Raw genomic sequence first — 22,338 nt, 5'->3', positions numbered from 1 at the left:
CTTTGTATTGCTCATATAGTTCTGTGTGTCTCCTCCTCTGATACAAAGCTTTTGTAGGTTAAGCTAGTTCTTCTGATAAGCCGTGCAGGGAGGGGTAGGTGTGGATCACACCATGACTCCCATGCAACATCTGTCATTGACGGGTCTTAAAGGGATAGACAGTAAAAGGCTATTAAGCTGAAATGTGTTAAACCCAGGGATTGTGTTCATTTCAATGGCAGTGTCATAGAGGCCTGCAGGGATGGCATATTTATCTTTTTGGCCAAACCGGAAGTTAGCATCGCCCTGACTCCCTGTACGAAAAGACAAAACAGTTCTTTAGTTTTGGATTACAGCAAAAATAAAGGCTTTTAATGATCTACATCAACATCAACACCACTAAGTTTCCTACCACACTGTAGTATACATACTTTATGATAAATTCATAAATCCATACATTGGAAAGTTGAAATTATTTTCTTCTGGCTCCTGGAGGTTTTGGAAGTTCACGTAACCCGTCGAAGTCGGAGCTTGGTTATGGTCGGATCTTGTGTGTTTGTGATTGTGGGCTTTGCTGCTGCTCAGCTGCTCCGACGGTGTGTATACGACGATATGTGTGGGTGTCGCAGCTGGCTGTTAAATAGCTGTCTGAACATTTAGTCCCATTCAGAGCTCCTCATCCTCAGGCAGGCGTAATTTGTCCCTATAGTCTCTTGTTAGCACGAACAGCATTGATCTCACTGATCCTCCCCACGCACTCGTACTCAGCTCCTCTCACCTTTCAACCTCAGCTGTGGCCTCCTCTCCTCTCCTCTCCTCTCCTCTCCTCTCCTCTCCTCTCCTCTCCTCTCCTCTCCTCTCCTCTGCTGGAGAGTGATTCCCTTGGCTCAGCCACTCATTTGTCACTCTCCATCACTCCTTCCCCCTCTGTGTTTTTCTCTGCTTCTGTCAGAATTGCTGACGGAAGCACAAAGGGTGGTTGCCTTCTGTGGAATTTATCATCCATTTGCTTCCTCCTTATTCATTCTGAAGGTCTCCCCCTCCTTCTCTCTCTCTCTCTCTCTCTGTCTCTCTCTCTCTCTCTCTCCCTCTCCCTCCCTCTCTTCCCCTCCGTGGCTATGCATGCCAGTGTCAGTTTCTAGCCTGGTAGCCTATTCGCAGAGCTTGTATAGGATTTTGACCCTCTGCTGGGTAACTTGGTGTCATATTATTTAACGTAGATGATGACGCAGTTCACTTACGTCTTTCATGCTGCTGATTTTCTCTGCAAGAGGGGGATGTGTGCCACTGTAGCTATTTTAAACAGACACCACAGCGAGGCAGGAGCACCGTGTTTGCTGCTGTCTGCCCTTGTGATTGGCCAAGATTTTTCATTTTTCTGAGCGATAGCTGCTGGGAAGATGAGTGACGGAGGGAGTAAATACAGGAAATGGAGACATTAAGAATACCCAGGCTCTATTTTCTTCAGCTTTGAAAGGTTGTTTGTGCAACTGGCTCTCGCTCAGTTTTACACTGACACGACTGCAGTGTCATTCTGCCCTGGCTTCTCTCAGGGGGGATATGAGGCAAAGACCTGCTGTTTTCAATTAAGAAAGTTACGGTGCCCGCTGTGCAAGCTATTAGTATTTCATAATCAGCTCCTGGAGCATAAGCGTAGTCAGACAGGATGCATGAGGCTGTCAAACTTATCTGAACCACCCACAGAAAATTAGTGGTGATTATTTGCAACCAAGAAAGCGTTTGTGTGGTTCCAGCTCGGGGATTCAGTGATAACGTCAGTGCTGGTTTTCCCCACATTCACTCCTGTGGCTGAAAATATACCATTAGGTGAAGCTCTGAATTTGACCTTAGATGTGAGTGTGCTTGTCTATGTGTGTCACCTGGTAGACAGGTGACCCGCACCGTGTGTTCCCTGCGTGTCACTCAGTAGATGCTGAGATAATCCCCAGATAAGCTTTTTTAGAAAATGTATTCAAATTATGAATTGCTTTTAACAAACAATACATTTTCCTATGTTTTTTTTTATCAAAGCTTGTGTTCTTGTACATCCATTTAGGCCTCACAGACGCCTTGATTATCTTTCTTTCTTCGACAAAAACGTTTGAATACTACCAGACAGACAGAAAGAAAGAATAACCAGCAACAATTTAATGATTCCAGCTTTGCAAATGTTTGCCGCCTTTCTTAGTTTTCTTTGGATCAATTTAATGTCTTGGGTTTTGATCTATTGGTCTGACAAAGCAAGAAAATTGAGGATAAGTTGAGGGTTCAATTAGTACTTCCTAATTAGATTTGAGGGTCAGTAAATAGTTGAGACTGCAGTTGTTAAAGTAAGAGCTGCAGCGACTTGATCTTGAGATTCTCTCAGTAGTTTTAGAATAAGATGGTTAATCTGTTGTTTACAGTCTGAGTCTGCTCGCTGTGTGGAGCTAGCAAAGCCTTGGAGAGTGGAGAAGTGAGATGCTGGAGGGTTTATGTAAGTTTAATGGGATCTGAGCAGCAAGAAAATGTATTCATTCATTAAATAATATGGGCCTAGTTGGTATATTCAGTCTCTGGTTTAAGCAATACTTGTGTCTCATCTGACGGTGAATTTGCAATGGACACAGACAGTGTAGACTTTAACAATCAGGCATCATTTCGAGTGTCAGTCTCACTGATACTGTGCAGCCTGTAAAAGGTTTCCGTGTGGGATTCACTGCTTCTGGTTGGTCAGATTTATGTCTGGGGGAGATTTACTACGCTTTTCTGTGGCTCACCTCTGACGCACGCTGTACCTACTGTAGTGACTATATTTTATTTATTATGAGCACACTAACTTTCCCCCCCTGTCATCTCAGGCTGAGCTTATATATAGTCAGTAGACTTCTCTATTTCATGCATGTGCAGTGAAACTTTCTCTCTGCTTTTATGTTCAAATTCTGTTGTGTTTTCACGGTTATAAGGTTGTGTTCGGCCAAAAATCCCATCATTATATGATTATCGCTTTTCCTGCACTGCAGGGAAAAATACTTTGCTCACTCCTCTGCAGGCTCTCTCCACCAACAGCCTTGTGTTCTCTCTGTGTTTCCTGGGGGCAGCCTGGAGAAGAGGCTTCATTTTCTTTACATGTTCGAGTGAGATCAATAGCTGCCGGCTGTGTTATTTGCTGCATTGTGTTTCACAAAAGGCCAAGGCTGCTGTCAGTGTTTCTGTGGGTGTTCATCCAGGCCAACAGAAAGTGCAGAAAGGATTTCTCTTTCACAGAGTCACACTGTGAATAAGGCACTGAGGCAGCTTAGTGTTGGTAGAAGGTAAATGATGGAGTACACCTTGCTGAGTAACCAACCATATAGCTGAGGCTGCTACACAACAGCGGTAGCGGATCATCTGCGCTCCATGTATTCATTTAGAAGGCAGCCTGCAGAGGCTGTCTGTGTGGCGTGTCAAAGTGTGTGAAAGTGGCGTACTGGGATAAATGCACTGAACATTAGGATAATGGTAGAACTGTTATCCCTGACTGACTGAGGTACATACAGTTCTAGAATGTATTAAATGCTTTTTAGGAGACTTCAAAATACGCAGTTATATATTGTGTATCATGACAGATTACAATATTATTTGATGGCCGTATCACCCAGACCTGTGGTTAAATCAAAATGCACCAAACTTCTTCTTATCAGAATCGGAATAGAAATTGTGATGCCAGATTCATAATAATAAACCACACAGCACTCATTTATTAAAAGAGTGCAATGGGAAAATGGCAATCAATCAATCAGACTGAGGAATCTGTATCTGTACATGAATGGGAGCACGTTGTCCTGTTTATTGCTGGGGTTTATTATTTTGCGTGACACTTTGAACGCAACACAGAGACTATTTGTTATGTTTCAGGTGGCAAACTTTCACTTAGTTTCAGCTAGGTAAGGATGCAGGACGTAAAGCAAAAATTGTCACGGGGGAAGTTTAAAACTACCAAGAAGCAGGGGTAAACAAGTAAGCTGCAAAAACTGCATCCGGCTCGGACCAGGTTCAGAGGTAAAAAAACAACTCTTATCGAGTTGGATTTAGGTAGGGATTTATTCTGAAAATGAGTCTTTTTATTTTGTGACAGATAATAATGTAACACAAAACTTACTGTGTGCTTTATATTGCCTATTATAGTGCCACAGAATTACAGAAAAAGAAGAGCCCCAGATGTCGTATAAGCAGTTGTGTGTGTAGGTTTTTCCATTTGTTCCTTCATGAGCAGCAGCAGTTACCTGCGCTGTTGCGCAACTGTGTTTGTGCTGTAGTTGCTGCAGATTACCCTATACTGAGTCACCAGCGGCAGAAGATGCTGCTCTCAGCAGTAACAGCAGCACACAGGAGTCAGGCTGATCACCACCCTGTTTATTTGTATTATCCTCTCCACTCCCATGACTCCCTCACCACCCAGCCTCCTCTAGAGTCCGTAAAAGGACCTTTTTCCTTTGGCTGAAAGCTCTGACTGCATTTTGAGGATCAGCAAGGACCACTAAGCTCGGTTCTGATCTGGGAGCTCAGTAATGAAAACATACTGAAATTGCATAAGAGTTGTGTGTCTGTGTGCGTGTTTGTGTCATTTTGCCAGGAGGTCTGAGCTGTTTTTAGCTTTGCCCAGAGAACAGGGTGCTGCTACTTGGCCCTGCCAGTCTCCCTGAGGTAGTATAGGGCACACACGCACACACACACACACATTTGAGATGACAATCCAGTGGCATTCATACAACATTCCCATCAGCCGATGTCCAGAACAAAATGTTGACTGACATTGTGAATATGGAAATATCAATTACTGCAACTCGTCTTCTGATGTCTATTGGTAGTGACTCACACTGAGGGCAGGCATCGCATTCCCACAAACACACAGGTAGATGTCTGAATGACAGTCAGGAGGAGTGTGTGCGCGCGTACGTGTGTGTGTGTAAGAAGCAACTAGTATCACACTTCTTAATATTCCGTCAGGACTTGGCCGAGACACCTCTTTCTGCATCTTGAATTTCCATTTCAGAGTTCGCTGAGCTTTCAAGAAAAAATGACACCTTCATACAAAACTGTTCCATTAGTCCAATCCGCGGTGTGAAATGGAGATGTAACTGTCGCAGCATCTCCTGAACCGCGGTGAGATTTAGACTGGAGCCAGTGGCTGCTGTCAGCTGTGCCACGTCTCATTGTCAGTTTGAAGGTTAGATGGACTGATTTGGATGGTGAAGGCAGACAGTAGATGCAGATATACTGGCAGGTGGTGGTATTTGGTTTGCTATTTGATTATCGTCTGATTATCTGGGCTGATATTCAGCATTTTATTGATATCAGTGTTTTCTGTGTTGGTAAAAATATGGGTTGTCAGTCTCCTTAATAACTCATAATCAGTAAGTGTATCAACCTTTAAAACCAACCATAAAGGTTGATTCCTGATTCTAATGGTGCTTGAAGGTCATCTGTCACTGTGGCACATCTGACTGACTGTGGCACAACCCTTCCTGCTCTCACCTGTGTCTCTGATTGTTAAAAGAAGTTGATTCTTTCCCCCTCATGCTGCAGCAGAGCGAAGACAGACAGCAACCCAGAAAAGCAGACAGACGGTCTCCTGACCTCCACCTGCCCTTGGCATTGGTGCCATTTTATCCCGATAATCCAGACAGTTAGTCTAGTAGCCTGGAGAGAATGGGATTGGGATTAGGGATAGTAAACTAATAGTGACCGTGGTTCAGCTGGCTTTGAGTTTTAGGCTTCTGTCTGCCTGTGTCACAATTACAGAGCCTCAGATTCTGTCTGGGTGAACCACAGTCAGGCCCGGCCAACTGGATTCATGGGGCCAGTGTGCCTCTGTGCGGTGGTGGAAAAGTCCTTAGTTTAAAATTATAGGTGTGTGTCTGTTTTAGAATGTAGAGTGTTGTTTTACAGCTCTGCAGTAGTCTGGTAATGTAAGAAAACCACGGGCACTTGCTCTTTTTTATATGCTTAAAAGGCTACAAAAAATCTGCCTTCTTTATTTTTAAAATGACTACTGCTCAACGCTAGGCTAGGCTAGAAGATTACTTTATGTGTGTTATTTCCTGGATTGTCACACCGTCTTTGTAACAGTCATATTGAGTGGCTAATGAATATTTTCATTGTCGATCAGCCGAATCTGTAAATCTTTTATGACTGATGATTAATAATTCATCGGCAGCTCAAGCACAAACGTTCGAAAGTGATCTTAACAGGCAGAACAAACATCACAGTGTTTAATTGAGCTGATGTTGAGCTGAATCTGAAACAAGCAAATAAATCATATGGTTAGTTATCATCAGACAAGCATTTTATCACTTTGCTGTGGACTGACTGTTAATTTATTGAACAGTCTCTAGTGTAAAGGCTATTTAAGACTGTTATAGAGCTTCAACAGTTGGTCCATGATTCACTTTGTCAATCAACGGGACTTCAGTTGGCAACTAAAACGACCAAAATGATCTGGATCCATCTTCTCAGTGGGGAAATTAGCTGTTTCTGTCTCTTTTATGCGACAGTAAACTGATATCTTTGGACTCTTTTACTGTTGGTCGGACAAAATAAACAATTTGTATGTGTACAGATGGTGTTGTGCATCTCTCATCATCAAGCTCCAAGCAACGTGTCTCTAAGGGAGGTTTTTTTTTTGTGAGCCAGCAGAAGGCTGGACGCTCTTTATTAAGCCCTTCTTGCTTGCCTGATGCCATTGATCATAATGGATGCCTTGGCATAGTGGAAAGTAGTCCTCTCCAGCCTCCGCTTCCTCCACACACTCACTGTATTATACAAAGTGTATGATGTGCTCTGACAGCAGAGGACGGAGCAGCTTTCCCCCCTCTGAGCTCGCCGCTTTGTTCTGTAAATCAGGAATGCTGAGGGGAAATGTGTGCTGGCGAAACCATGCCAGTGTTGGACGGGTTAACACATGTAGAGCTGGGTTCAACCATGCGTCCAACTGTAGCTTGTAAGTGGCTGGCATTAACAAGTGTGTGTTTCTCTGTCTGTGTCTGTTACTCTGTATATGCTTGTGTGTGTGTGTGTGTGTTTACATGCAAAAGCAGTACGGATAAGCTGTGAGGATCTTATTCTGCCAGCGTGCCGTAATTGCGAGGAACGTTTAAAGCTTCTTTGAAAAGCTTAGCATTAGGAAGTTGATGACTCCTTAATTATAAGTGTTGCCATCCAAGTAGCTCCTGTACTGATGGAGGAGAAATGGTCAGCTGAGAGGAAAAACTGATGTATTAAGGAGAACACAGATATCTACACGTTTTGTTTACGCACGCATTAGCGCCTGGCTTTCACGGTAACCTGTCAATGTGCGTGCGCTTGCTAACATCATGTCCTAGTTACAGAAACGCAGAGAAGCTCTTTGCTGTCTGGGTTGAGCTGGATTAATCTGAAAGAATTTATATATGGCATTATAGTGTAATCGTGATATTAGACATGTTTTAAGTGTTGGCTCTTCCTGGTTTTAAAGGCTGTGTTACAGTAAATTGATGTTATTTTCAGAATTCTACTTGTTCTAATATTGTCTGTACCCACTTAATCATTATATCCACATTAATGACGCAGTTATTTGTCAGAAATCTCACTGTGTTAACATCTTGCGAGGTCATCCCTACAATATTTTTACAACATGAATATCAAGATATTTGATCATGTTTATCGTGATGATTGTCGCTCAGTCTTAAACAAACTTCATCACGAAAAAGCCTAAAAATAGCGTGATGTTATTTTCAGGCTATATCTTCTCAGCCCTTCTGCAGAGATATTAAAGTGGTATTGATCTTCTCATCTAACTGTTGCCAAGAAAGCGATTTAGCCAATATCCCAAAATGTTTGTCCTCCTTTAAACAATATGAACATTAATTATTGCTCTAATGTTTTGCCCCTGATGATAAGATAATACAATAAAACATCATGTCCTGTAGATTGAGCCGTTAACTAGTGTACATCCAAATGTACTCAATTTGGCCTCATTACTGCCTCCACTTTTCTGCTCTGGACTGTGGCCAGAGATGGAGGACAAGGAAGACACTGGCTGACTGACTGGTGTCCTCATGGAAAAAGAGATCCCGAGATCAAGAGCTCAAAGGTAGAATAGCCCGATGGCACTGATTTAGGATCAGCTTGCCTTCCCTCAGTCTAAACAGCAGCCATCGCTGCGTTGCATAACTCTCCTGTGTGAAGTGAACTAGGCTGAGGTCAACCAAAAACTAATATATTCTAAAAAAAAAAGGTCGTCCTCTAAGCGTATCTGTCCGTCTGAACTTCAGCAGCATCCTGGACGAGCACATCTCACTCTCACGCTGTTGTCAGAGATAATGTTACTACCCCGCAGCAAAACATTGACGCAAGAGAATTCACTGAGAGTAAGCTGCCTTGTTTATCTCCCGTTCCTTAAAATTCACTAGATGTATGGATTTCTTCTTCCTATAGGTGAGTAGAGAGTCAGACGCACTTTGACACAATAAGCGAGCTGTTACGGCATGAAAAATTAAGACTCGATCGATAGCTGGAGCGCCGTCACTTAGCCTCTGCCAAGATAACAAACAGTCATCTCAAAGACTGTCTCTTACTTGGCTCATCCTCAGGGAGGTCCGGTATTGATCCCACCTGGGTCAGACACTGCTGTCAGTGCTGCCTGGCGGAATTTATTATAGGCTTATTTTGTTGTGTCAGATTGTGCTTCACTGTACTTCACTGTATAACTCAACAAACAGAATGCTGTGTTTACTTCAGGGACATCAGTGGAATTAATGCCAGAAATACAAACCACTCCTCCAGTGTGTCTGATGAGGTTTAGTTCTGGTAGATAGAGGCTGCTGCTGGTTTTACATCATCTTTTCCATCGTATCAATAATGAGTGTGTTACTAACTGCAGTCTGTTTGCACATGTATGTGTGAATTGTACCACATCACCTGTGTGGCTGTGCTAATGCCCTGTTTAACAGCAGCGTGAAAGGACATGTGGAAGGCAGCATCTGTCTGTTGATTCCAGGCACACGTGCGTTCATCACAAAGTGCTGGTTGACCTCAATCGGGGCACCATGGAAACAGGGAAGAAAAAATTGTGTGTACAAGTATGTGTGAGGGTTTAAAAACATATATTTTTTATATACAGTATTTACAAGTGGAAGATGTTGAAACATTATCCAGGTTATTATGAAAAGCTCAGTGTCACAGTTGGCGAGAAAGGTTTTAATGAAAATGTGCCATGAATACTGAGAAGTCCTCCTGCTGTAAATCATTTAGAAGTGGGAAGAGATGAAGGAAAGGTGAACCCTGAGTTGAATCATAATATATATATGTTCACGTGTGTATTAGGATGTGCACCATTCTGCACATCATGAAGCAAGTTTGGACAAGAACTGGTTTCACTGTAAATGTGTTTGTGGAAGCACAACACACTGTGCAGACTGCGTTGCTTGTTGTACTTCTATATCCAGTGCAAACAGTGTAAAAAGCTTAAATCATGTGAGTAGAAGTGCAACACTGGAGGGGCTTACAAACGGTTTCTTTGTCCCTCTTGTTAATAGAATGATAAAAATGCAAAATTATAAATCTGCTAGACTGAACAAAAAGCTTCATATGATGTTGGTGCATACATTTCTTTACTGTGTGTAGTTAGGACCTTGGTTATTTTCCACACTGAGGACTGATCTCAAACAGTGAGATAGATTTTAAGTCGAAAACAAAGAAACTGGCATTAGATTTGTACTACGTGTTGGCCAAAATCCAGAGTGTGGATTTTGGAACAGGAAACAAGTTTTGTCTTGCACCTGCCTTATTCATTTCGTGTGTCACCACCTGCTATTATTATTCTCATGTGTTATCACTATGGTGACAGTTGAATTGATGGACTTGGGCTAAGCGAACACCTGATGTGAGCAGGGAGGTAATGTCTGCTTCAAGAAGAAGATTAATCAACACAGAGACATAAGACAGAGTTTGATGATGTGCTGAAGTTGTGTGTGATCAGTTAACAAAATATATCAAGGATGTAATTCATGTTTGGATGTTGCAGAAATGTTACATATTATGTCTTTCAGCAAATATACACAGCCTCGTATAATTCTGTGGTTTAGCAGTGATGCAGTGTATAAATATTCATACGAGAATAGTCAACAACCAGGCATTAAGCTGTGACGGCGCTCTCACGTGAACAGATCTAACGCTGGTTGAACGCTTCATCATACACCCCGAGACAAACAGGGAGTTTGCGTATGAAAACAATATACAGTAAATAAGCCTGAGTCTCACTTAACCTCCTGTGGCTATTACCAGCTGGTAATGGACCAGTCTCTTAATGGCTGTAAGAGCAGACCACTAAACCAACACATAGCAGTCCCGCTGGGCAACAGTCTCAGCTAGAAGCTATTTATTTGGATGGGTCTATTTGTTGTTCCATTCCCTGCAGAACTCTACAGACTGCTGCTGCTGCAGCACGACAGTGGAGCAGGACCTATTTTAACTCATGTCCTCATTCCGAAGCCTCTTTGAATTATCAAGGATGGAATCACTTGGGCACCTGTTAGAGGTAAATGGAGGGATCCTAACACTAGTATCATGTTATCATATCAGACTCCTGTGTTTCTGGGTCGAGGCATATTTCTGAAGATGGTTTTCTCAGTTGTTACAGGAAAATTATCATAAAATATGGTAAAATATGGCCAAAACTAAATTGATTTCTTTATTCACAAATTAAAGGATTAAATGAGGATTAAAGGATTATTCAAGGTAAATGTATCAGTCGGTTTGTAGAATGAAATTTGAGTTGAAGGCCCTTTTTGCTGCACACGGAAAAAAAGGAAAACTATCCTAACTATGTTAATGTTTAGTGCAAAGGATGAATTGAGGGGTCTCACCGCCCATGGAAAGAAACTGCTCTGATGCCTGGTGCTATCCCATCATCTTGGCTATCATCTTACTGGAGATTTCACACAGCATCTTTTACTTCAGTACAGGGACAATGTAATCAGAATATATTATGTGAACTGTAGTTAGATTTAAGTTGCCAAGCAGCAGCATTGTCATCTTATTTAAGGCTGTGGTACTTGTGTTATTTGTATTTATACAGTATATTTGGAGCTTTACTTATTAGCTGTATGGTGTGGGTCCAAATGAGTCTGTGTTTCTGGTTAAACTGTCACAGTCATCGTGTAGGTGGAGATGTAGCACATGCTCAGACACACACACACACACACACTGTGCCTTGAAATTGGTGGTCTCAGCTATCAGTCACACTCCCTCACACATACCTGCACATGCACACACACACTGAGGGCAGTCCAAACAGGTGCAGGCACGTGGAAAGGAAGAGATAGCAATAAGATTCATGACATACACACACAAAAATACATGTTCACTTCACAGGGAACAGACATTTGGAAATGCCAGGAGAAATGTAAAGGAGCCACATACATTCACAATCTTGGACCTACAGATGCAGATGAATAGTACGGTGTGGTTAAAAAGCAGAAGAACCTCCTCTTTAATTATCTGCATTGCAAACATTCCTTCACCAGCAGGTTTTTTTTTTCTCTCTGCAATTTTATTCCCTGGATGTTCCAGCTTGTAGGGAGCGTTGCCGGGATTGCATTGGCACGCTTCGGTTTGCTCATCCCAGTGCAAATGTGTGTGTGTGTGACTGAGGAAGAGAGATAGAGAGACTGAGCAGGAGGAGGGGTGGCGAACAGGCTATTCTGTAGTTCAGTCACATGGGCATCCACGAGAGGCAAGCAGGCAGGCAGGCAGGCAGGCAGGCAGGCAGGCAGGCAGGCAGGCAGGCAGGCAGGCAGGCAGGCACACAGAGTCGAGAGAAGGCTGGCTATCAATTCAAGCCCAGAGTGAGGCGGTGAAGATGCTATCCCACTTCTGAGTGACACTGTTTTATATAGGTTAGCTGTGAGGGTCTCAGCTGCTGAAGGAGACTGATTCCTGTCACGTGTAGGTCAAAGTCACGTTTCATCTGTTTTCATCCTTATTTGGCCTGAAATGTTCAGTGGTCGAAATTGCAAGAGTTAAAAGACCCATTTCACGGCAGACATTTTGACAGCATGTCATAGGAGAAGAAGAACGTTTGTCACTTATAATATTAATATTATCAGAGTCAGAATTCCTTTATTAGTCCCGCAAACAGGGACATTTGTTAGCTGTACATTGGTTTAGCATGCCGGCTCTCTTGTGCATTTTAATGATTGCATGGAGCTGTAATTAATGTTGTGAGGTTAAAAACTAAAGACAACTTTCCCGTCTGAGGAACAAATGTGTTAGCTCATTTCACTGGAGATATTTTGACATGTCATCACAGGAAAAGCTCAGGTGTACTAAAAAAACATTAATGTCGGCTGCATTCCAGTCAGATGAGGTCTTGGCGCTGTGCGTACTCGCTCACCTGAATAGCTCATTGGGACACGTGATGGAACAGGACCAGCATTTATGTCATCACTGTGATTTTCCTGCCTTAACAAGCCAAAGTTTCTGCAATCACAAAGGTGTATTGTGGCTGAAGGAACCTACTGTTAATATGTTTTTTTTTTCCCCTAGCAAAATTTATATAATTATACTAATGTTAATAGTGGTACAAGTTGGTTATTACCGCAGTCAGAGGCAGCAGAAGCACCCGAACAAAGACAATTGGGCGCTAATTCATTGTTCGCACTTGAGTTGCAGCAATCAGTTTATCAAAAGAAAATAACTGTTCTGTTAATTTCTGTAATTTAAATGTCCTTTTGCTGCTTTCGTGATAGTAATTTAGAAAATTGTGATTACCATTTATCACAAGTCTTTGACAGCGTGAACGTGATTAGCAGATTAATCAACAGTGAAAGTGATTGTTAGTTGCAGGCTTGTTCTTACAACCTTGTGCCAAACTGATAAGAGAACTGTGCGTATTTGCTCAAAACGAAGACCACTTTCTTTCCATGAAATTATGAAAATAATCTGATGTGTAGTAGATTTAAAATATATAATTACATAATATTTAAAGTGTATGAAATTTGGTTTTAATAATGAAAAAGTCTGCACACTGTAGCTCCTTTCAGAGCAAATATATTAGCACATCCAAAATCTTCTTTGGTTTTTATCTTCTATTGGTCCAGCACCTGCTTTAAACTGTTTCTGGAGTGGATGCGACTTCTATGTATGAAAAAACTCCACCCCAATCCTGCATGTGGGTGCACTCTGTGGGGCAATTACTGGCAGAACAATTGTAATTTTACTTGATCAAATTTTGCACAGGTGCGATTGATAAAAGTAATTATGGCTGAATTCCATTTAGTTGTAGTTTCAGTGTGAACAGAAGTCAGACTGTTGTGGCTGGTATGAACATGTCTGCAGTTTCTCCATGAATTCCACCATCTGAGCAGCTATGTTTGATACGAGTGCTGATGATTATGATTAACGGAGAGGGAATCAATCAGCCTCACACTTCAGCCGTCTGAAGCCCCGTCTCATCACCTCTCTCTATCTTTCCACTCTCTCATTTGCTCGCGTTCTGTTCATCTGTTTCCTGCCCTCTTCGGCCTCTCTTCGTTATTATGCTGAATGTTATACATCTATAATTATGCATCCATTTCAGGCCTTCCTGGCGAAAAACAGGCTTCTGATTGCCTGCGTACATCCTGTTATTAGAGTAAAAATGGATACGACATGGAGTAGCAGGACTGCTGTACTCATTTGTTCGATATGTAGTGTGTGCTGTTTGTATCTTGGGGAAGCAAATTACAACATAGATAATATTAGCATTGTAAAGCTTGTAAAGGAGTGTGAGCGTGTGGTATACTCCCACTCCAACGAACTCAAAGGAGATTTAAGTTTAGCAGGGCTGTTATTTTCATAAGACGGGTCTGGAGACCAACTTGAGTCAAAGGATGTCTGAGCTTTTTTTCAGTCGAGATTCACACATGTTTATGTTTTTGGCCCGGTTGTGTTGGCCGGGTTTACTTTACTAGGTATTTCAGCAAGTCAAAACAAGATGAGACTGTAGATGAGTCTGTACTTTGGTTCAGTGGCTGTTTGTGCCTAGGGCTTAAAAACGTCCTGCTAACATGCTCCCAATGACAATGTCAACATGCTTTTAGCTTGTATTTTACTTGTTATGTATACAATCTTAATTTAGCACGTGAGCTTGCTAACCTGTGTAATAAACACATAACACAAACTGAGGATAATGAGAATGTCACTGGACTTTTGGGTATTTGGTCATAAACTATTGTATTGGACAAATTGAGGTTTTGACATAATAGTAGTGCTAGATGAAATGTGGGATTGTTTCAAAGTTATTAGAAGTCATCCTGAGGGGAACACAGCACCAGATTTTAGTGGCATCTAGCGCTACAACTAACGTTTATTTCCAGAATTGATTAATCTGCGGATTATTTGTTATGATTAGCCATGTGTCCATAACCCAACAATTTTCATTTTAAGCAGCAAATGTTTGACATCTTTGCATGAAAATCGCTGAAAGGATGGACAGATTATCAGAGTAGTTGGCTGGTGGGATCAATCCAGTAGCTAATGAGACATTCCAAAAGTCAGGGAGTCAGCAAAGTCATCAGACAGAGTCACTCATTCACTGAGTACCATGAATGTTTGGACGAAAGTTTGTGGCAGTCCATCAAATAAATATGAAATATTTCAGTCTGGACCAAAGTTGTGAACTGACATACCGACCCTGCCTTTGCTAGATTCGTGCCGCAAGCGTGGCTGAAAATGCATTTATCACACACACACACACACACACGCTTAAGTACATGGGGCTTTACAGAGGACTTGGTGCCCTTGTAGCTGACAGTACTAGTTCCTGCAGTTGCTCTAGCTGACAGGCCCCTACTTGTGTTTGACACTGTTATTACATAATGTTGGACTGCTATGTCCACCCTTTGGAATTCATCATTGTCACGGAGAGTGCTAATGATGCTGAGTAATGGACTCTCTCCGTCTCGGTGCAACTAACATCTCTGTCTGTCCCCTTTTTCTCTCTCAGATGCTGCTGCTAAGAAAGCCTTCATCACAGAGGTGAGCTTCCATCTGTCCCTGTGATCATCTGCTCTGTTTAGCTCACGTTTGATCCTTCATATCAATCGCTAACAGTTCTTTGGTTTTAGCCAGACGCTACTGAAACCACTACAAAGGTTTGATCTAAGGATGTCGGGCAATTATTATTTGGCTCGATTAATATTTGGGTCAGTAAATATTTGCCGTACATGATTGTCGTCTCTTGGTGCTTGAAAACTACAGACTACTAGAAAGCGCAATCAACACATTATTTCAAAATCACTTTAGTATTCTTTGTCTTTGCTCGACAACTTGGCTCACATTATGCTAATCCTCCTAATTTGGTACTAAATCCCATCCATCTGGCACTGCAGCTACTGTGCTGTGCTTTCAAGCAGACAGTTGCAAATATTGCACAATTTGTTTAATTTGAGTCCACTGAGGACATTTAATTCTCTTGGCATGCCAACTTTAACCAAAAAGTTCAGTGAAAATGACTTATATCAGCACCAGAAATATTTAAGTTGGTTGTCCAGCTTCAGATTTAAAATATCCATCTGCACCTTTGACCATTGAAACAGTTCCTGAATTAGTTTTAATAAAAATCATGAGCTATCAGACCTCAGGCTGTGCACAGTGAGAGTTCCACAAATTAAAGATCCTAAGAACAGATGAACCAACCTTCACATTTTACTTTCAAATATATAATATAATATATAATATATAAGATTGAAGCCTGCACTCATTTATTAATACTGTGTCACTCCACAGTCTTCAGCATTTAAATAATCAATGTTGTTAAACAGGTACCAACCCTCCAGTTGCCTGTTATACCCTAAAGTGCCTCTCCTTCTTTTTCAGATGCCCTCATCCTCAGGCCAGCCGGGTCAGGGAAAGAAGATCGGCCACAGAGGGGTGGATGCATCAGGGGAAACTACTTACAAGAAGGTGCTGTAGGCAGCACATGATCTGTCTTCTAGTTCTAAACATGTCGAGACGTTGAAAACATTACATTCCAATGATTTTATGTAAAACTTCATAATAACCAACATTAATAAATGATTAACTTTAGTTAATTAAACTTTAGCTTTTTGGTATTTCACATCAGTTACAACTTTAAAATAAAGAAATGCTGCTGAAATTGTTTATAGAGCATTCCTTTGTTTGTTAATAGTGAAACAAATGTGAAATGTATAAATGATTGGCCTTTATCCTGACTCACATTGACAGTGAGGTTAAAGAAGGGGCAAGTATTTCTCTCATCGTATCTCCCTCACCCCTCTCACCGCAGACCACATCCTCAGCCTTGAAAGGTGCCATCCAGCTGGGCATCGGTTACACGGTGGGCAACTTGAGCTCCAAGCCGGAGAGAGATGTGTTGATGCAGGACTTCTATGTGGTCGAGAGCATCTTTTTCCCCAGGTCTCTACTGCAACCACACAAACCAGTGCACATGTGGTTGAAATTATATTAATGTGCTCATTGATATTGATTCTTCCCAACCTACCTGTTGAAAATATTTGATAACTGTCTTCTCATTTCATGTTCTCTGGTATTTTTCTCTTCTTCAGTGAAGGCAGCAACCTCACTCCGGCCCACCACTTCCCAGACTTCCGCTTTAAAACATACGCTCCAGTGGCCTTCCGCTACTTCAGAGAACTGTTTGGCATCAGGCCGGATGACTACCTGGTAAGATTTGACTCACTCATAGCTGTATTATCTGTGGGCCAAAATGAATTAGAGGGATTTGAATGACATAGCACAAAGTGAAAGAAGCTGTAATGGATGTAGGAGAAGGGGGGTGACTGGAAAGGAAAGAAAGAACACACAGATTAAAGAAAGAAAGATGTCAAGATAGAAAGTAAATAATATCTATTGCTAAATGGCGAGAACGTTGGATGAGAAGTGGGTAGCCGAGATGGAAAGAATGAGGACGAGAGGCAATGCAACAGCACAAGAGAAGGAGGAGAGAGGATGGTTGAAGAGAGGGAGGGAAGGTCTGCAGCTTGTCACCCTTCATCAGCCTGGAGGACCCGGAGGCTGCATGATTCACCGCTCTGCCCCGAGCAGTGTAGCAGAATATACATACACTGCTTAGTCAGTGTTTCTGTCTGTGCCATGTGCACACAGCTTTAATGCATCGGCACTCCGACCACGTGTAAACACCACATCTCTTCTCAGCCAGCCCGTGGTCGCTCATCACCATATGTCCACACATGAGTCATCTGGGGACTTGCATGTAATCAAAGGACATATTTTAAGGGTTTTTGGTATGATTGTGTTTATAAGGAAACCTCTCTCACAATCAGCAACTAAAGATCAATATAAACTAACTTGTTCAGGGTTTAGCAGCTTGTTCTAACATTAGAAATACACTACCTTAAGGGACAGGGGTGCTCTAATTCAGTCTGACTGGCCTAGCTGAATAATGTCCTGAATTAGAGGGGCAGTGCTCTCCACCTGATTCTAAATCTAGACCTCTTGTGGAGGTAGAACAAAGTAAAGTAATCACGCTGCATAGTATCAGAGTAAGTCCACCCTTAGAGGAGTTTTACACAGAGGTCTTAATGAGGTGTTTGGAGGAGCAGCTTTATAAGAACATATTTTAAGATCACCACAAAACTAGGCATGACTGTCAGATAATTACAACAAACGAGACAAATCTGAAATTACAGTATTCACGCATTAAATACATGTTCATGCTGTATAAAGATAATCTACATAATTAACCTCATCTCATAATTTTTATTAATTCTTCGGCCCTCTCCCAGTCGATACTGTGAGCAGGTTTAAGCTGGTGATTCCAGTCTTAACTCAGTCTCTTGGGGTTTCTTCCCGTTTCAGCTCTGTATTTGCATGTGTTGCATGTGATGTCACGCAGCACTCATGAGGGCTTGCAGGCAGAAAGCATTTTGATAAAATGTTTTCACGTCAATGAATTTGAGAATACATTTTTGATTGTTTGTTTTGTCTGCCAGGGTCAAACTAAAGTCACAAATGCCCCTGTGGCCGTGCCAGTCTGATGTAATAAAACAGTCCAAAATCCATGGACAGTCGGCTTAGTATCATTAAATCGTCACAGTAGAACTGGTGACTGTGATATTCATTTGGCTTGTGTTTGAGCATACAGCGAAAAATCATTGTGTTGTGTTAGATATTACAAACACAAAGATAAAATAAATAAGACTTTTGCGCAAACAGATGACAATTTAATAGTAAATGTATTCATCTCTTACATTTCCTAACCTTTAAGGCTGTTTTATCTATAACAGACTTTAGTGTGTGTTAAATTAGCTCTCTTGGTGTGAAGATAACATCCTTTTATGTGGCACTGTTGCATGTCACCATTTGCAGTCAGTCAAACCATTCGAACATAAGCCCCTCATTCCCACCAACCACTGTTCAGCCGTGTTTTTATGTGGAAAACAGGAACGAAATTAAATGTAAGGCTGCTCTGAGAGGGGTGTTTTAAAAGTGAGCCATTAGCAGAAGGTATGTGGGGGCAGCTTCACCTTTTTTTAAAAAAATCATGTCCGTCATTACCTGCTTTTAAGCAGCTGAGAGGGAGGGAGAGAATGGGCTGAGCTCGTCGTCACGCCAGCAGCAGTCTGATGCATGTGTTAACAAAGTGAGAATTTCAAAGCAGTTTTTGTTTGACGTCTAAATGAGTGTAATCTATTTGTTAATGTACATGTTTCTCACTCTTTGTTTCACCCACAGTTATTATCTTTTCATCAAGGTTAGGGTTATACACCTACAAACCATAACTTTATCTGGACAAAGGTAATCAGAAAATGCCTTATATGGGTGTGTTGAGGCTAATTGTAGGGTATTCCACAAGATCAGATCGGCTTAAAACTGTCAATTTGTTTTTCAGTGTTTTAATCAATATTTCTTTGTTCTTGTGTGTGTTCTCCATGCGTACCTGTAGTACTCACTATGTAATGAGCCTCTGATCGAGCTGTCCAATCCCGGAGCGAGTGGCTCAGTCTTCTACCTTACAAAGGATGACGAGTTCATCATCAAGACTGTGATGCACAAGGAGGCTGAATTCTTACAGAAGCTACTGCCTGGATACTACATGGTAAGTGTAATGCGAAATCCAAAAGCTGCTTCTGCATTTCAGCCAGTGAGCTTTAACAGTTGCTTTCATGTTCAGTAGTTTTCCCCCCTTTTCCCTTCATGGTAGACATCAAACATGCAGGGTAACGCATGCCGAGTGAATATAACTCAGGCTTACAAATATACGAGCTTGATATTATCAGGGGATATGCACACACAGATTCATACACACTGCACAAAAAGTGGTGAAGCACCACTCACGCGTTCATTCAATGCAGACTCCCTGCTGGTGTTATTTTGAGACATATTTTTAGATCTCAGGTTTATGTAAGACCCTGGAAATCTCTCCTCCGAGCGTGACGTCCTTTTTGTATTAAAGCAGACATAACAGCGCTATGATCTCCGACTGAAACCCGGGGCCATGCGGTTTCATAACACACTGGCCAGTGTGTTTCAGCAGCACCCCCCCTCACCCTCTCCACAGTCTGCGGGCTCATTCTGAACGAACTCAACCAGCAACAGCTCCATGTATGTCCATGCTGCCATTCCAGCCCCTTTAAGGTTCACGGCCCTGCAGCCTTGTGTTTGTTCATGTGCCGACAGCCATGGCTGAAGACCACTGCAAGAATTCATTTAATCATTCAGGCACGTTAAAGTCTCAGCACATTTCCTATGACCTTTTCCATGGTTTTGGTTGTGCTCTGGAGCATTTTCGTAGGTGTAATTGGACTGAGGTGAGAAAGACAGGAAAAAGCTTTAGTTTAGGTACAGTAATTCAGGCTCCTGCAGTAGCCTGAGGCGAGGGCAGGTGAAGCGAGGACAGAGAAGAACAAACAGACTGGCAAATCAAACATATGCCAAGACAAACACAAGGTAAACCAACAGAAAACATAAGGTAGATGGATACAATTTTACAGACACACAGAAACATCAACTTAAAGAACAAAAACTAAACAGAAAGACTGTACATGTCATAGCAAAATGTATCTGTATTCGTAGCGAACATAACAGGCAACATGCAGGCAGTCATTGGTGGAGCTGCTGATGTCTTCCACGCTGGCTGGCGGTGGCGGGCTGGCTGAGGAGTCTGGCTCTGGGCAGCCTACAGATCACAGTGATATAATACCGACTCCACTGCTGCCACCGCTCTCCCTGCTGTGTATCCGCTCCTTCTATTATAGTCCGTCCTCTCTCACGTTTTAACGTCTTATCACTCTCCCTGCTGCTGTGACTCTCAGTGTAATTTACTTTCCTTTATCATTCGCTCTGCCCCGTGCTCTAATCCACACTCTCTCCCTCCGCCTGTCTTTCATGCTCACATTTGCTCTCCGTCGCTCCGTTCTCTCCCTCCTCTCCCTCACGTGTCTGTGTTGTTGGCTCATCACTACTCTGCCCTCTTAACATTGACAGAAGGGTCGTGTGTGGCTGAGGGCAGAGGATGCTCTTTCTCTCCCTCTCTCTCCCTCTCTCTCTCTCTCTCTCTCTCTCTGCACTGCCTTTCTTTAGTTTTTCTGCTTTTTTTGACCAGTTTTTCTCATCTGAAGGTCATTCACAGAAAGCCTCACAACTACAGGGCCTTTTAGCCACACTTCCACATTCATCCTACGTGTCTACTCTTTGTGCTTCACTTTCTTTCTTCTCTAGAAGTAATTTCCTCCCTTGAATGCAGTGTGTTATCACTATACGGACCGTGGTTCACTCTATCTTTTTTCCCTTTTCCCTCTCATTTCTCTAATGGTACTGAGCTGGCCCTGGTCCCAAGGTCAAAGCAGGTTTTCAACTGCGCACCCAGCTCAGACTAACCTCATTTTTTTGGATTGACTACTGAGGTATTCAGCACAGATTGGTGATTGAGGGGAGAGTCTTGTATTGAGTACAAAGCAAAAGCATTTTAAAAAATAGGGCAAAGTACCTGTGTTGTTTATTAATCGAGATTGTTTTGAGTTGTTCAGTCTGGAGAAAGTAACCATAGAGATGTCTGCCATTCCCTGAATATAATTGAACTCGATGGCACTTAGCTCGTGGCGCTCGTCCATGATGCATGCTTCTTCTCCAGGGTGATAGAGTTGACAGATGTAAATTCTGTGATTATCTTTAGTAATCAGGTCATTAAATGTATTTTTTCACACTTGGAGCCTCACAAGCCAAGCGCCATCTAATGCTATTATGTTCGAGAGAAGACACACAATCACTACAGTGAATATCTATAAATATGTATTTTTGATTTTGGGGTGAACTGTTCCTTTGAGTTGATCATGTTATTGCAGCTGGATAACAGAGAATTGTATATAAATAAGGTTCCTGTCAATCTTTAGACACCAAAACTTGAGCATTTTCCTGTGTGTTCATGTTCATCTTGTTCCGGGCACTTTTAAATATTCAGTCCTGTTAAATGTGATTAAATATCTTGTGGTGTCCGACTCAACTTTTCCCCTCACAAATCTTGATTAAGCTCTTCAGATCTGTTCCCTTTAATGTTAAGACCTACCTCAACATCCTGTCAAAGCACAGCAGCAGAAATCAGTTTAAAAGACCTTCAAAGATGATTCATATCTCACACTTTTTCTTTTTCTCTCTTACAGAACTTGAATCAGAACCCTCGCACTTTGCTGCCCAAGTTTTTCGGCCTCTACTGTGTCCAGTCGGGTGGGAAGAACATCCGTGTGGTGGTGATGAACAACGTCCTTCCCCGCGTGGTTCGCATGCACCTCAAATACGACCTGAAGGGCTCCACTTACAAGAGGCGAGCGTCCAAGAAGGAAAGAGAGAAGGCCAGGCCCACTTTCAAAGACCTGGACTTCATGCAAGACCTCCAGGATGGACTGATGCTAGACCAGGACACTTACAACGCGCTGGTCAAGACTCTACAGAGAGACTGCCTGGTGAGTTAAATGGAGGGAGAGGATACAGACAGACAGACAAGGAAGATGGCAGGATGGAGGGAGAACCAGCTTGGGGGGAGACGACGAGTGTGGTTTACTGATTCTGAAGGAGGATCCACATAACACCTTGATCTGGAGTCTCCAGAGAGATCCTCAAAAGAGTGAGGCTGTGATGGTTAGAGGGAGGGATTAGAGGTATGATAAGAATAAGGATCAAGTTATGCCATAATGCAGCGTCTCAGGGGGAGAAGGAGTAGGGAGGGAGTAAGAGAGTAGAAAGAGGTAGAGTAGAAAGCCCACAAAAGGAAGAATAAGAGCTGGAAAACCCAGGAATCTTACGGTGCCCTGATTAATAATAGAGCATCATGGTTGGAGGGAAGCAGGAGTGATGAGGGCAGAGAAAGGAAAAGCTATTTAT

At 42.3% G+C, this 22,338-nt stretch overlaps 1 protein-coding gene across 4 annotated transcripts in view; it reads left to right on the top strand.

Annotated features, from left to right (window-relative positions):
• pip5k1ca (phosphatidylinositol-4-phosphate 5-kinase, type I, gamma a) overlaps window positions 1-22,338 on the top strand; it is a 45,842-nt gene that overhangs the window by 4,242 nt on the left and 19,262 nt on the right. For all 4 annotated transcript variants that reach the window (XM_037116045.1, XM_037116047.1, XM_037116049.1 and 1 more), the window contains exons 2-7: window positions 14,966-14,997; window positions 15,838-15,924; window positions 16,268-16,398; window positions 16,548-16,665; window positions 18,908-19,060; window positions 21,621-21,920. In XM_037116045.1, coding sequence (XP_036971940.1) covers window positions 14,966-14,997; window positions 15,838-15,924; window positions 16,268-16,398; window positions 16,548-16,665; window positions 18,908-19,060; window positions 21,621-21,920 — 821 coding nt within the window. The remainder of the gene's footprint in view (window positions 1-14,965; window positions 14,998-15,837; window positions 15,925-16,267; window positions 16,399-16,547; window positions 16,666-18,907; window positions 19,061-21,620; window positions 21,921-22,338) is intronic.

The sequence above is a fragment of the Acanthopagrus latus genome, chromosome 11 (assembly GCF_904848185.1).
Source record: "Acanthopagrus latus isolate v.2019 chromosome 11, fAcaLat1.1, whole genome shotgun sequence".
Lineage (NCBI taxonomy): Eukaryota > Metazoa > Chordata > Actinopteri > Spariformes > Sparidae > Acanthopagrus > Acanthopagrus latus.
This window is presented reverse-complemented; position numbering and strand designations above follow the sequence as displayed.